The sequence below is a fragment of the Tyto alba genome, unplaced genomic scaffold, assembly GCF_018691265.1.
Source record: "Tyto alba isolate M040663 unplaced genomic scaffold, T.alba_DEE_v4.0 Super-Scaffold_27, whole genome shotgun sequence".
NCBI lineage: Eukaryota > Metazoa > Chordata > Aves > Strigiformes > Tytonidae > Tyto > Tyto alba.
The window spans coordinates 20,964,774-20,979,657 of NW_024881301.1; the positions used below are offsets into that span (position 1 = coordinate 20,964,774).

General features: G+C 41.5%; 1 protein-coding gene across 3 annotated transcripts in view; it reads right to left on the bottom strand.

The window, feature by feature from the left end:
• Positions 1 to 206: 206 nt before the first annotated feature.
• ZNF516 (zinc finger protein 516) overlaps positions 207 to 14,884 on the bottom strand; it is a 104,445-nt gene continuing 89,767 nt past the window's right edge. For 2 of the 3 annotated variants that reach the window (XM_042797945.1, XM_042797946.1), the window contains exons 4-5: positions 10,964 to 11,068; positions 207 to 3,288 (exon numbers count right to left, since the gene is read on the bottom strand). In XM_042797945.1, coding sequence (XP_042653879.1) covers positions 3,005 to 3,288; positions 10,964 to 11,068 — 389 coding nt within the window. In that variant the 3' untranslated portion in view covers positions 207 to 3,004. Of the gene's footprint in view, positions 3,289 to 9,994; positions 10,063 to 10,963; positions 11,069 to 14,884 lie in introns of all 3 variants that reach the window. The other variant, XM_042797947.1, reaches the window with a different exon arrangement.

Sequence of the window (14,884 nt, forward strand, 5' to 3'; positions counted from 1 at the left end):
TTAGCTCCGTGGAATAAGTTTCTCCAAGTTCAATTTTTGGACAGTGCACAACATTCAAGATACAAAAACATTCTGGCAAGGAAGGTGTTTCTTTCACCTTAGCTACAATAAAAAAGATCTTCTATACCTTAGCTATAATAAACCACACAAAAACCAGAGAGAGGGAGAGAAAAAGAGAGAGAGAGATGGCAGATACACTGGGAATCTGCAGCATAGATAATCAAACCCTTTATTGTCTAGGTTACATTAGACTTGCAACACCATAAAAACCTGTTATGAAGAAGAAACAGTAGATTGGTAGAGGTAGTAGAAAGTCCCTGTAACAGTTATAAAAGGGCTTCACAGGAGCGTGTCATGCCAAAAAAGTTACCACGTTGCTTAAAAGAGCTGATAAAAGCCCGCTGACTAAATAAATAAGGAACACAACTAATTTTAAATACTATGGCCTAACTAAAATAACAAATCAATACAATACAATGATAAGGAAGAAAAAAGAAATTATGGGATCTGCTTCTGAAAACAGATGGTCTTTAAGGTTGGCTTTCCCCCACCCACTCTTATTTCTTGTTTAATTAAGTGAAAATCTCATTTCTGTGCTATACACAGCATATAATTATTTAAACTGATTTTCCCTACTGTTGTTCTTCATGGAGCTAAATTATGATTGTAAACTTTGCTGATTAGTACCCTGGTAATGGCAGTGACAGCACTAGCTTTTCCATCAGAGATTCTGGAAGAAACGCTCCAGAAAAAAAGCTTTTGGCTCTAAATATTAACTCAGATTTTCTAGATCAGCTTGCAAAAAAATACAATTAAAAAAAAAGAAATTACAAATGTACACTACACTTTTGTGCCATTTTGGGTACAGAAGATTTTTTAATAACTAAAACACAAAACAAATAGGCTAAGCAACTAGCTTTTGTGCATTCCTGAACTGTATTACTTTCACTCATGGAAAATATGACTCAGAAAAGCAACAAAATAAAATCAAAACAAACAAAAAAAACCTAAACAAAACAAACCAAGAAAGCTAGTGCAAACCCAAAATGATAATCATTAAGCAACACAGCAAAATATTTCTTTTTTTCTTTTTTTTTTTTTTCCTTTTTTCTTTTTTTTTTTTTTTTGGTGTACAATGGAATGTGTCTATGCGACCTCCCTCCAAATAACTTCACAGAACAGTTAATTACAGTCACTTATAAGTATTCGCACAGACATTCCTAACTACACCGAGACTTACAGAGAATTCTGGTATACATCTGGTGTAATAGCATAAGGAAGAACTACTTTAAAAAATAATATATAAGAAAGTTAATTTGCATTGTTGTAAGTGTTGCAAAGTAACAAAAACTGTCAAGTAATTTAAAACAAGTAACAAGTAGTATCCAGAACCAATTACTGACTAGATTTTTTTAAAAAGCAACACCCCCCCCCAGCCCACCAAAACTGTTAGAACAGAAAGATCACGCGTTAAGGTTTTTTCTGCTTTTTTTTTTTTTTAAACAAATCTTTGTGTCAGAAGCCCATTTCTACAAAAACAGCACTATTCCATTATTGTATTAAGTAAACTGTTGCTCTCACCTGTATTAAAGGTTAGCATCATTTCTGTACATGTAAAATTATTGCTTTTTTGAAAAATATATTTAGCATGCTAGGTTTTTTTTTTTTTTAATCCATTTCCTGCCTTTACAAAATGTTACAATTTAAAAAAAAACTAGTAAAGCTTTTGCAAAAATTTTCACAGAACATTTTCTTTCAAGGCAGCAGTAACTTTTGATAATGCATAAAATTATATGTGCAAAATCTGAAACTCTCAGAAATATTACCATCACACATAGTGTCACAGCAATAAGAAAAGAAAATATTATATCTGTGGAATACATTTTTAATTGCTTACACTGCATGGTTTAACAACCTGTTATGTGCCACAACCCCACCTTGAAAACTTGCAGTTAAAGAGTTACTGTAGAAGAGGTATATAAAGCTTTTTTTTTTTTTTCTTCTTTTTTTTTTTCCTAACACCACCAGTGATCACCAAGTACAAGACATGACACATTTATATAAACATTAACCTGCCACCACAAAAGAAGTTCCTCGTCTTTCCAAAACGTCACTGGGCCCAAGGAGGAGCGGCAGCTGGCCTGCTGAACCAAACGCAGGAGCAGAGAGTCCCTTACGGGCCCAGGGCTGCCTGAACTTGTTCAGTGACACCTTTTCTCTTCTAAACGTACAGATCAGCGGCGTTAGACAGCTAAGCGTTTCATTATTTCATTTTTTTTTGAAGGTGAAGACTTCCTTTGTGATCAGGTCGAAGAAAGTAGCCCTGTTACAAAAAAAGGTCCTGAGAGTAAAACACAGAAGCCTGTTGTTTTTTTGATTTTTGTTTTTTTTTTTTTTTTTTCTTAGTGTTCAACTAGCTTTTCTTTTCCAAAGCAGAACAGAAGCTTTTCTCTGGAAGTGTTTCAATTTCCATATTCACATACTATTAATGGTGCGCAGTCAAGAGCAAGAGCACTAGAAATGCAAGTGGTCCCCAAACTGTAATGAAACAAACCATTGCAGAATGACGGTCTTTCTCTTTAGTCCCTTTAATCCTTCATCAAGCATTGCTTTCTCAGCACCAAATGCCACCTTTTCCCCGCACCCCCTGTTCTTCCTCTCTCTGTGTTTTGTTTTTCGTTTATTTTTGTTTTGTTTTTTTTTTTTTGTGTTTTTTTTTTTTTTTTATTTTGCTTTTCAGCATGACAGGCAGTGGCAGTTTCATTAATTAATACTTCTCCAGCCCTCGAATCCACTGCTGTTTTTCAAATGTATCAAATAGTCATTGCGAGCATCAGGGAGGTTTTTGTTACAGTGCTTAACTTCTTCACGCTGTCCAAATCACATAAAGTTTAATTTTTCCAGTGTCTCAAACTTCTCTTGATTAATATAGATGCCTCGTGCTGCCACAGTGCTTGCCAACTCCACTGTTTATTATAAAGGAAATAAGGAACCATGGGACTGATTAGTACGTCAATTTATATATATCTCGTGTAGCATCTTCATTTATTTTAAAATGATTAACCGCGCCGAGGCACCCCGCTCCTCGCCGGGCGCTGGTGTCAGTCTGGCGCAGGGGCTGCGGGCGAGGCGATGGCTGGCGGGGGGGCTGCTCCGCGGGGGCGCGGGGCGGCGGGGCGGGGGGCCGCCGGCGCTGCCCCTGGCTGCGGGGGCTCCTCCGGCCGGGCTCTAGGTTCCTTTCCGGAGAGGCAGCGTGTGGGCGACCTCCGCGCCGCCGTGGTCTCTCCCCTGCAAGAAGGACGACACAGGGGAAAGCTCATTCTCGCCTCCGCTCCCACGCGCGACCCTCCAGCAAGCCCCGCTGGCCTCCGCTACCCTCCGCTAGCATCGCCTACGTTCCTTTCGGCCCACCCCGTCAGAAGTTTGGGGGGGGGGGGGGGGGGGTGTTTAAGAGTCTCCAGCAAGAGCAGAGTGCGTCAGGCCCATATAAAGTCCCCGACAGCCTAGAAGAGCAATAGCGGCTGACGGAGCGGGTCAGAAAAGGCTGGGGACAAGGAAGGGAAGAAGAGGCCTCCCAAAAGTGGGAGTCTGTGCTAGCCAAAAGGGATTCGTAACTAGATCAATGTTTTAAAAAAGGCTGAAGTTTGAGGTCACGGAGGCAGCTGAAAGAAGAAAAACTGAATTCTTGTGCAGGTCTGTCAAAATGCTAAGGCGGCTTCCCCCCCCGTCATCTTCCTTTTATTTTTTTTAGCCAATTTTCATGAATAATTACCATGTTGAAAAAAATAGCAGGGATATTCTAAATTCAAGTGAAATTAAAGATAACATCATGAGTAAGTGGGAGCCTGCAGCTCCCAAGAAAAGCTTTAAAATGACATTTAGAACATCACTGTCGGAACAATGCAGTTTACAATCCTGATCCTAAAACAACATGGCAAGATTAATCTTACATAAATGCATTATCCTTAAGCTAAAGTCTTGATGAAGTGAAACAGACCATTTTAAATTAATGCAACATAAAATACGGCACCCATGTAAAATCCAAGCAAGTTTCAAGCTGTGCCTATGGCAGCCCTCGAGATAGCTAAAGAAAGCCCAGCTCTGGTTGACATAATGTATTAAGTGCATCTCTTTTGTTAATAGATTTAGAAAATTCCTAATTAAACCTGGCCCGAGATTCATGACATTTACCAGTCAAAGTTTGGTTTAAGTCGGAAAGATTTGCAACAAAATTAAAGAAAAAAAAAGCTGCTGTACAGACCGCAGTATATTTGAAATGTAGGAAACAGTAACCGAATGAGAGATGTGATAAAACTTCCTTAGTTGGATGCTGAATTTCCTGCAGTAAACCAAGAAAGATGCTTTACATTTTTGCGCGGCTGCATCATGCCTGAGAGACAGAGCCACAATTCCAGGAGGAGGCATTCATCATTAAAACGTCCTGTATCGAACCGGCTCTGTGTACGCCGGGGAGCGCAGCAGGGTTTTGCCGAGCCAGGGGAGGAGGGAGGGAGAGAGGGGAGGGGGTGGCAGGCGCCCTGCCCCAGTTTTCCTGGGTAGGAATGGAAAAGGGGGGTGTAATTAGGGGTGCTCCGGGGGGGGGATGGATAGATGGATAGCCTGCGGGGTGCTGGATGGCAGAGGCGTGCCCTGCAGGTCCGGGCACCACCCGCCCACGGGCCCCCACGCAACACCAGGACCGTGAAAAGGCTAACCCATCCTCCTCCCAGCTGGCAGGGAGGGCCGGGGGCCGGGGGTGGGTGGAGGGGTGGCTGGACCCCTCTGATGCACTGACTGGGCTCCCGTTTTTGCCAGGAAACGGCACCTGAGCTTCACGTGTGCCAAAACCCACCCAGTGGCTCCCCCCTATATACTCACGCCGGCCCGAGGGGGCAGTCAGGTTTTGAACCGGCTAATACTTAGCAGGATTGAAATCTTCCTGAAGTGTTTACCGTTTTTAAAAATCGGGCTTTCTTCGCTTTCAGCATTTTAAAGGGGAAAACCAGCAGATCTTTTCTTAAGTGAAACCTAGAGCTTTCATGCCAAAAGCTGCTTTCACACCATCTTCTAGGGCTTTTTACCAGTTAACAGGAAAAAATCAGTTTGTGTGCATGTTAATATACTGGAGACAGATTACCTCATGACATTGAAATAAATCGCAATGACTGGTTTGGAACACAGATACCGCTCCAGTTTGCTGGCAAGGGGAAAGTGCTGGGACAAGAACTACAGCTGCTAATCCTGTCTATGATGCTCATAAACTAACGGACACACAGTACATGCATATTACCCAGATGCTGGTACAGCAGCCTCCATGAGTCCTTGATTGTTTGCATTATAATCTCCATATGTATGAACGAGACAAATTAGGTTGCCATTTATTTGTTCATTATCTATTATTTTGATTAATGGAATTCTTGTTCTCAGAATAACTATTTAAAAATAACATTTGCAATAATGAGGACTGAACTATTAATCATGATCTTTAGAAGAAACTCTGCAAGGAACTGGGGCAAGACATTTCATATGAACAAATGTCATAAATAGGACTTATAACAGACAGTGCTAAAATTAAAAAAACAAAACAAAAACAAAACAGAACAAAAAAAACCACCAAAACCCAACCAAACTCAGAAACCAATAGCTTAAATAACTCTTTGATCTGTTGGTTTGTTTTTATTTTTGGCTCCTCCCCTCCTCTCTCAAGTTGCTTTAGGACAAGCAGTGCTGTAGTGCTGCTGGACTGTGAAAACATTAGAGGATGCCCCCAGCCCTTCCCCCAAGTTTTTTTCCACTATACATGTGTATAGTGTGTATATACATACACACACATATATATTTATATATATATATATATATATATATAGTCATTTCTTGATGGTTCTTTCCAATTTGTCTAGCCCTCAAATTCTGACTATTCACATTTTGCTATCTCAAGTATTGAACACTGCAAGAAATATTTACAAATACTTATCGTGGAGAAAAAGCTTATGGACTCCTTAATGAAAGTGGTTTACCTCTGTCACACAGGACCTACTGCGCACCTCTCTTTTCAGTGAATGAGGCTCAAGAACTGTGGTGTCCACAGCTCTGTCACAGAAAAGGACCATCACTGCCTTCTGGCCTGGGGGAAGCTTCAGCCAGAGATACCCATGATACCAATAGTTTGTTTGTTGGTTTGTTTGTTTGTTTGTTTTTTTCATGGGCTGTAGCTTTTAATTGATTTTCTGTGAATAAAAGGTGCTCTTCTGGAGAGGGCAAAGGTTATAGTTTTGGGTGCGTTCCTTGTTTCACCCACACAAAAGACAGAGAACTTCGTGTCTCTAGCTCCAGCACTGAAAATATGCGTCATGTATATATATATACTCTCAATTAGACAGAGCTCTTTCTCATTTCTAACCAGTAAATCATGCCTTTTGAACACCCAATTACTTGTCCCTTAAAGTTTTTAAAGCATGTTGTTTGACACAGCACTGATAGAGAATAACCTATATTCCTAAAGCGGGCAAAGTTTTTATATGTCTTTAAAAACACAGCAGCAGAAGTTAAATGCAAGGTATATGTATTAGAAATTGCTACCGCTGCTGTCACCATTTTGCAAAAGCAGGCTAGCGACTAACACCTGGGCCACTGAATGCACTTGGGAACTGGGCTTCTGGCTGCAGTGCTGCAGCATCAGGCAGTGCCTCTGAAATGACCCCATGCTTTAGGAGAGCTTTGCTTTGAGAGCTGCAGCAGCTTCGAGATACATGTGGGTCGCAGGCACCCTTCCAAAGGGGAACCAGCTTTTGTCTTGCCATGTATAAGCAACTGGAGTACACTCCCCGAATTCATGCCTACTAAATTAGGTCTTTGGAAGCTGCTTAGTTTATTCCAAATTAAGATACATATTCATTGTGGATAAGCAAGCTTAATTATGGATATATTGGGATATTTAGCATTTATAAAAATATTCAGAATATTCAGTATGTTTAATACGGCAGCACTTCAAGGGATCTACATGACTTTGCACAGATTAGATTGACTTGGGGTATGCAATGAGCATTTTTTGTCCTTTAGACAAAGAAGAGCAAGAAATATTCCCCAGAAAGTTCAGGGAAATTCATCTGGTGTAAAAATTTCCTCCTCTTTTTTTTTTTTTAATAAGCGTTCGGGTAGAAGAACTATAAATAATGTTAGGAAGAAAATGAACATCATCTTTCCTAAGTTTTGTTTATATTTAATTGGTGCTGATAACAAAGCATGAAACACATGCCAGTGCTAATATTATCAAAACTGGGTGTGTATGACCATCTTTATATGCTCCTATTGGTGGCCTACTTTTCAGTGATGCTGAATACCTGCATCTCCTGTTGGTGATTCACTACCCCAAAAGTAGATTTCCTAGTTAGACACCTAAATATAGATTTAGCTGGCTCATTTTTGAAAAATCCTGGCTGCAGACCCTATTTTTAACATGTGGAATTAGAATTATTCTGTGAGAAAACTGCTCTATAATGTAGCACTGTTGTAAGCTACTATGCTGGGGAATTTTAAAAGCCCTACCTAACATTCTTTCATAAAGGGAACCTTTAGAGATGATCTCCTGGTTGACTACTGAAGGGAGTGAGGGAACTGTGAAATACTAATGTTAATATTTTTACTCTTTAGCAGACTACTCAGGGGAAGATACTTTACCTGTGAGGAGGAAACATTATGTAAAGTGAATCATTTCCACTTAGTGTTAAAAAAAATCCCTTTCATTCTCAAGTTACCGAACGTGGTAAGTATTGTTTCTTGCTCGGAGCATGTGCATGACACTTCTGTGACTTGAACTGACTTTACACCATAAACTCTCATGAATAGATCTGTCCCCAATTAAGAAATGAAATGAAGACATGGAGTGACAATGTTTAAAGTGGGAAATTGTAATGTTACCAGAATGCTGCAGGCATTGTTCTCAGCGCGAGCTCATTTCCGCGATTCTAAAGGCCCCTACAGCTGCAGGTAGAAATGAGCGTATTCCCTCCCTAACGTCCAGGGACTGTGCAGGTGGAGTCTTCTGGGGGAGCACAAAGCCTGCTCGCGATGAGAACAAGCAAAACGGCAGACAACTGAATAATCCTAACAGACACAGATGCTGACAAACTGAGACAAAGGCTGATACTGAGAAGCAAACAAGACAAAAGAAAGGGAACTATCTCCTGGAGAAGTGATCATACTGCAGCTTCTGTGGAAGAAATACTGACTGGCAAGAGATGAAGTGATTCATGAAGCTAACCCCTACCCAGTATTCTGCTGTATTGAGAGATGCTGTAATTTAATCAAATACTTTGAAGACAGATTGACACAGACTGAGGCTGCAAGAGCAAGCTACATTTGCTGTTGAAGAAGTTAGTCAATAAATTCTGGCATGGCAGTAGTTTACAAAGACAAGATTATGAGTAAATTTATTGCGCAGTAATATAACCCGAATTACAAAAAGAGACCAGATGTGGACTGAGCTGCCACATCTCTTTTTGGATAGATACGGCCATTTCAGGTTTTTTTTTAAATTTATTTCCGACTTTTACCTTACACTGTCTTTTAGCAGAAAAAAGCCCAGATGCCTTCAAAATCCAGTCTCAGCTACACATGAGATAAAACCACAAGCATGAAAAAGATGAAAGTACATCTTAAAGATGCTTAGGTTTACTAAATCTACATTACTAAACTAATGGGAACCAAAGACTAATTGAGCTAGTTTGCAGAGCTGCAGTTTCACTCTGTCACATACTTCTACTGAGAGGTATGTCCTTGCACAATTTTATTAGGTAAGCATCATAAGAAGAACACTTTGATCTAGTTCTCCAACAATAGCATAACTTTGCTGCTACTGTCCCACAAAAGCAAAGCAAACATTGCCCACAACTACTACTGAAGCACTATGCCATCTTGAAAACTTTATGAGGAGAGTTGTGGGCGACTCCTATGGCCTGATGGCAACTCAGCTACTTCTGTGGCAGCAGCTGGGTTCCCCACATGGCCTTTGGGCCAGAAAGATGCAAGTGCAACAGAGAAGGCGTTAAGAGTCTCCAGGAAGGGTGCAGCATATGAACTATGCGATGTGGTGGTGCCTGGTGAGGATGTCTACTGAGCAAGCAGAAACCAACCCCTGAACTTCATGAAGGTGGGGACTAGCATGGAGGTAAATTCTCTAAGCATGGCTGAAACCATCTGCAGTCGTTTAGTAAGGGACAGGAGGACAGGAAAAGTGCTGGAGTCAAAATTAAACTAAAAACATGGATGAAAGGAAAAGCAAATGATGCTGGAGACAGTTTCACAATGAAAGAAAACTGCCCATGAGGAGGTGTGCCCTGCAACCCACCTGCCAAGCTGGAAGAAGGAGTGGGAAGGTCCAGGTTATGAAACTGGTCTCCAAAGACGCAAGATACACAAAACAAATTCATTTTAATGGTTTTCTATGTAACAGCCTTGTCACGTATAATTCAGGATGCTGAGAAGCGTTTGTTATGACAGGAAACTGTATACTGGAAATAGGAAAGCACACCACCACACAGAGTCCACAGAAACTAAAGAACGAGAGACTTTCAAAGGCCAGATATGGGATATCAGGGTAGGAATACTCTTCAGAAAAATACAGACTAAGCGCTAATTGTGTTGTTGTAGCAGAAAATGTGTTAGCTGTAAAACCAAATTACTTCTAGAAATTCTTTATGTACTATCTCAGTATTACGTATCATTACACATTACAGAGTTACCTATCCCACCCGGTCCACAGTAAGCCGGTAACATGTTTATTTAAACACTAACCACCTGCTTTACAATTAACTGACTCTCTATATAACAGATTTTGATAAAACGCTTAAAAAATTCAAGAGCTAAAAATCAAGCAACACCATTATTATTTATACATGTTATAAAACAGTCAGCGCTTTAGTGATGAGTATCACTGTACAACTTTTTCCCAGCTACCACATTAAAAACCAAACATCCAATTAATTGTAAAACATACTTGTTTTGGGGCATCTGCGGAGGTGGTGTGAACTTCAGTACCTTGGAGTCCATTAGACTCAAATACCACTGTGGGAACAAGGGGGCTTGTTAACAGATGAACATTCAAGCTTCGTTAGTGTGTGTACATTATTTGAGACCATTACAGATTAACCACGTTCAAAAAAAGACACCAGCTACTAGCCTGTGGCCGGAAAATACCAATTTACCGTAACACTTACTGTAAGAGTGTGCTAATGGCAGCCTAGGGCCACTGCCCTTTTTAATTCAGACTTCGGCGCTGAAGAAAGCAATCACTGACAACATTAATTATCAGTGTATGTGTAAAGGGACCCTCTTCTTGCATTACTTACCATTTGGCCTCTGTCATTTTGCATCAGACTGGCTTATGTATGCATCATTCACACTTTTCAGAAGGAACCCGCTAGTCTGTCTCTTGTAATGCTCAGGAGGTCTCTCGACACCGGTGGCTTTAGCCTCCTACAACCTCAACCACAGACCATGCCAGGTTAAAAATGGCCAGTAGGGATTTCCCATTTTAAGGCTGACCGATCTGCGGAAAAATCTCGTTTCCCACAAAAGTGTTCCTGTCAACAGCAATGATGAGGCAAAACAAAGCCTTATGTTGTGCTGAAAGGGGTACTTTGATTTCAATTTGTGCTGGTGGCAACAGAATTCATTAGCATATTCATTTCTGAGTACCCTACTCTCTAATTAAAATAAAACATTTGCAAACAGACTTATCTTAAATGAATTGCAATTTTATGGAGTTTGGGCAGGGATCAGGTAAGCAATATCCGGAGAACACGAGCAATAGTCGTAAAAATAAAAAGCTGTCTATTAGATTTAGGTACTGGAATTACTTAGGTTAACATGGTATGTGAAACGTAATTCTTGGCATTTTGTTAGCCAGATCCGAAAGCAGGCAAGTGGGAAAGGGAGAAAGCAAGACCCGAGTGTGAAAAGGTACCTGCGTGGGACCTCTGATGAGTCCTGAGGTGACTGGGTTGGGTAAAGCATTTTCCACATTCTCTGCAGACACAGTCTCCTTGGCGTGTTTGTGTCCTGAGCATCCCTGTAGTCAGGAGGGAGGGAGAGAGGAGGGGGTGGTGGGGAGGGGAGAGACGAAAGTTGAGAAGAAAACATTATGCCAGAAGAAAACATCATTAGTATGTCTAATGTGTCATTATGTGAGGCTACCTTCAGGCCCTGGATGACAACTGTCAGCCTTCATCTAAGCACTGGCTGACAGGCCAGGCACACACAGGACTGCAAGAATGCATAAATTACATTGAATTAAAAAATGCTCCCCATGATGTGCCCGCACCAGGACTGGCATGTCAGGTGTGCGCTTTTCAGAGCAGCTGGATCCACTTCTCAGCCATCACCCAGCTTTGTCAAGCAGTACATCAGGCAAATCAAAGTGACTCCAGCGTGGCGGAGACAAGTCACATGGATAATAGGAAGTGAGTAGGACCAGAGCCTGACTGTCCCCCCCGGGCGGCAATACCTCAGAGACAAATGCAGAGCGAGCGGAGCCATCACAGACTGATCAAACCTTTCGCCCCTGCCTACCTGCCTGCCGGTGCTGCTTTGACCCCGGACCTCTGAGGCACAGACGAAAGACATCTGTGAATGAAAGTGTCATTCCGGACATTTTGAGCTGGTAGCAGCGCAGCAGCCTTCCCCCAGCCCTGGGTAAACATGTTTTCTAGGCCATTAGCATTTGTGGAAAACCGCTCAAACCTCTCCTTTCTCTCCAAAGGTCAGTTTACAGCATCTGACTTAAAGGGCTGGTCTTTGTCTTTTTGCTGCTGATCAAAAAAGACACATTTGACTTTTATTGGGCTTTTTTATTAATAATAAAAAAAAAATGTTTGAACATCGTCTTTTCTATTTTGGTAAAACGCCCTCCTCAGAAGGAAACAGTTGATGTTTCCATTTGCCACTAGAATACTTCGGCTTTTGAAGAAATACTTAGGGGGCTGCCAGTGGAAGTAAAGTTTCAGCTTTTCTTTCAGTCTTTCCTCCCATGTTACAGCAGTTTAAAAGAATAAAATTCTGAACAAAAAAAGCGGCAATAAAAACATCCACCACAATTGAAAAATCAACTGCAGGATGCCTGAGGGCTCATCCAAAACACAGATGCTGTACCTGAAAATGAATGGAAAAGACGATGGGCTGCCATTTACTGTACTGGTACAGCACCAAGTGTCCTGCGATGGTTTTTACCACAACATATATTAAAAAAAGGTCTGGCTGCCAGAAAACCCAACCCACTCACAAATGGTTTTCTCTTTTTATAATAGCACCTCCTGCAGATGGCAGCACAGTCTGTATAATGCAGCCAAACACACTCACTCCCAACAATTAAGTACCTGGCAGTCAAATACAACATTATGATTTAGGAGCAAGATCATGTATACTCAGACACATGCAAAGGAAAAATAAACTTAAAAAAATCACACAAATTTCAACGAGAGCTTCAGCATACTACAATGAGATGGATTTGCTTTGTAAGACAGTCAAGATTAAAGCCGATTTTCTCATCTGCTACTAGCATTTTCCCCTCACTGACCAGAGCTACAGCTGCAAACTTGAAAGCAAAGCCGAGCGAGGCACATTGAGGGACGAGACGTGGCCTGTGCCGGACAGCGGTGCCGGCTGCCCAACAGGCAGGGACAGGCAGAGCAGCTCCCATGGAGACTGGGAAACCTGGGTTCCTCAGGTGGTTTTCTGCCACCTCTGGGAAGACATTTAATGTCTCTGTACCCCAAGTCTCCCTCTGTGAAAGGTGAATACACTTGTCTCAGCAGCCATCATGGGCTCCCGCTTCAGTCGTGCATGAGGGAAGGCTGAGGATGCTGTTGTAAGCCAACAAACCCTGTACAAACACCAAAGGTGAGCTTTCAATGTCACTCCTCCCTAGCACTCACTTGATGGTTGTTATTTAAAAAGCAGGTGAAAAAAATTGATTGCTTCCAGGTGTGTTTGCCACTGTTGCATTTCCTAAGAAGCACCGTAAGGCTTTTCCTAGTTCAGACCTTTGAGTGATGGGCATTATTGGCACAAGGTGACACCCCTATGAGCCACCACTCAGGTTATCCTCTATGTGTACAAAAGAGGGTGGATGACTACAGGCATTACCAAATTAATGTAAATGAATGTGACTATCTGAATGGGAGCTCCTGTGAAACTGGAGCTCAAAGCTGGTATCAAAGGAGGCCCAGGGAAAGGGTGTATCTGCTGCCATAACCCATCTTTTCCTAATATGGCGATTCATGTAAATATCATGAATAAAATAAGTTGCTACTATTAGATGTAACAGTAAGATTCTTTCTACAAGAATTTGGGAAGATTGGGCAGTATGAAACAAACCTAGACTAGGTGCAGCAAGCTTTGTGTTTGCAGCTGTATCACAACAGTATGTACAACAACTCTTTTTTCCAAGGACACACTGGAATAAACACAAATGTAAAAGAAAGGATCCCAGAAATATATCCAGCCACTCTAAAGGAAGTTGAACACTGCGCTACGACACACTAAAATATATCTAGTGTGATCCAGGATGAGGTCGTACACCAAACGCCCAAAGTAAAGTCTATCGGGAACATCTGGTGTTCACAATTGGTGAAAAAAAAAAATGTGACAAATGGTACAACTAAGTGGGATTTTTGGTTGTCCTTTGTGTCATGATTGCCATATTCACATTGCCGTATTAAGACTAAATTGCATGATGCATACTGACTCAGAGAGCTCAGTCTAGAGCTGTGTGTTATTTCAGACAAGGTTCATTTACCCTCCTCTATTCACAGTTGGACGGATCTCGTTTCTTTTGCCTGCAGCAGCTTTTTTATTTTAGTGCTATGAAAAACAGCCATCATGCCAGTTGGTTTGGAGAACCATCAACAACCTGGAAGTTGTATATAAAAAGAAGACAAGCTACATAAAAAAAGAGGTTTCAAATTCTGAAAACTTGATTGCTGTAAAACACTTGGAATGAAAGAAGAGATTTCAAAGCAGAGGTGGGCACTAAATAACTTCCAGTTAAAGTGTCTCTGGAAATCACTGCCCAGCAAAAACATTTTGGCAATAAAATCCTTCTTTTAAAAAGCAGGTAAATACAGAGACATCCTTGGAAACCCTGCCCCTACTTTACCTTGCCCCAACAGTCCTCATGGTTTTTCTGGTGCCTGAAGTCACTAAGCCAGCTTCTAGTTCCTGGCTTTTACTGTTTCCATCCCTCTTAACAAGGCTGGGAGCTCATTGGATCAGTAAGATTCCTCCGAATAGGCTGACACAATATAGTATTAAATAACATCAAGGAGGGCACCCATGTGAAGGTACCCCAAGTTGATGGTGGAACAACTAACTGGTATTTAGAGCAGGAAGTGGGCAAGCAGAAACTTTAGACAACATTCCTAGGCACTGGGATGACGAAAGTAAATTCAGCTGAATAAAACCAGGAACGCTGACCCTGCAGTTTTAAAAACTCAGCATGTCCTCCTCTGCTTCCTTAACAAAAACCAGGAGCCTGATGTTAGTTACAATCCTCACACAGCCTCTAACCACCTGCAAAATGATGTACTCAATAAATAACAGTTGGCTCCTACACAGCATTACTTTTTAGATGATTGAGCAAAACTGACAATGGAGTCGCTGAAAGGTGCACCTCATGGACTATTTTAGATTAGATTTTACCTCTCTGTCTTCTCTCAAAGGCCTTCCACCGAGACCTGACCAGACACTATGGCTCCTTCCTTGCCTCACAGCTGCCAGAGCGGTCAGCTTGCACACACCTTCTAGGCACTAGACCATAGCTGGCCTTACACCACCAATTTCGAAATGCCCTGGGTTTTGTCCCACTTGCAAAAACAGGGTCACAAGCTCC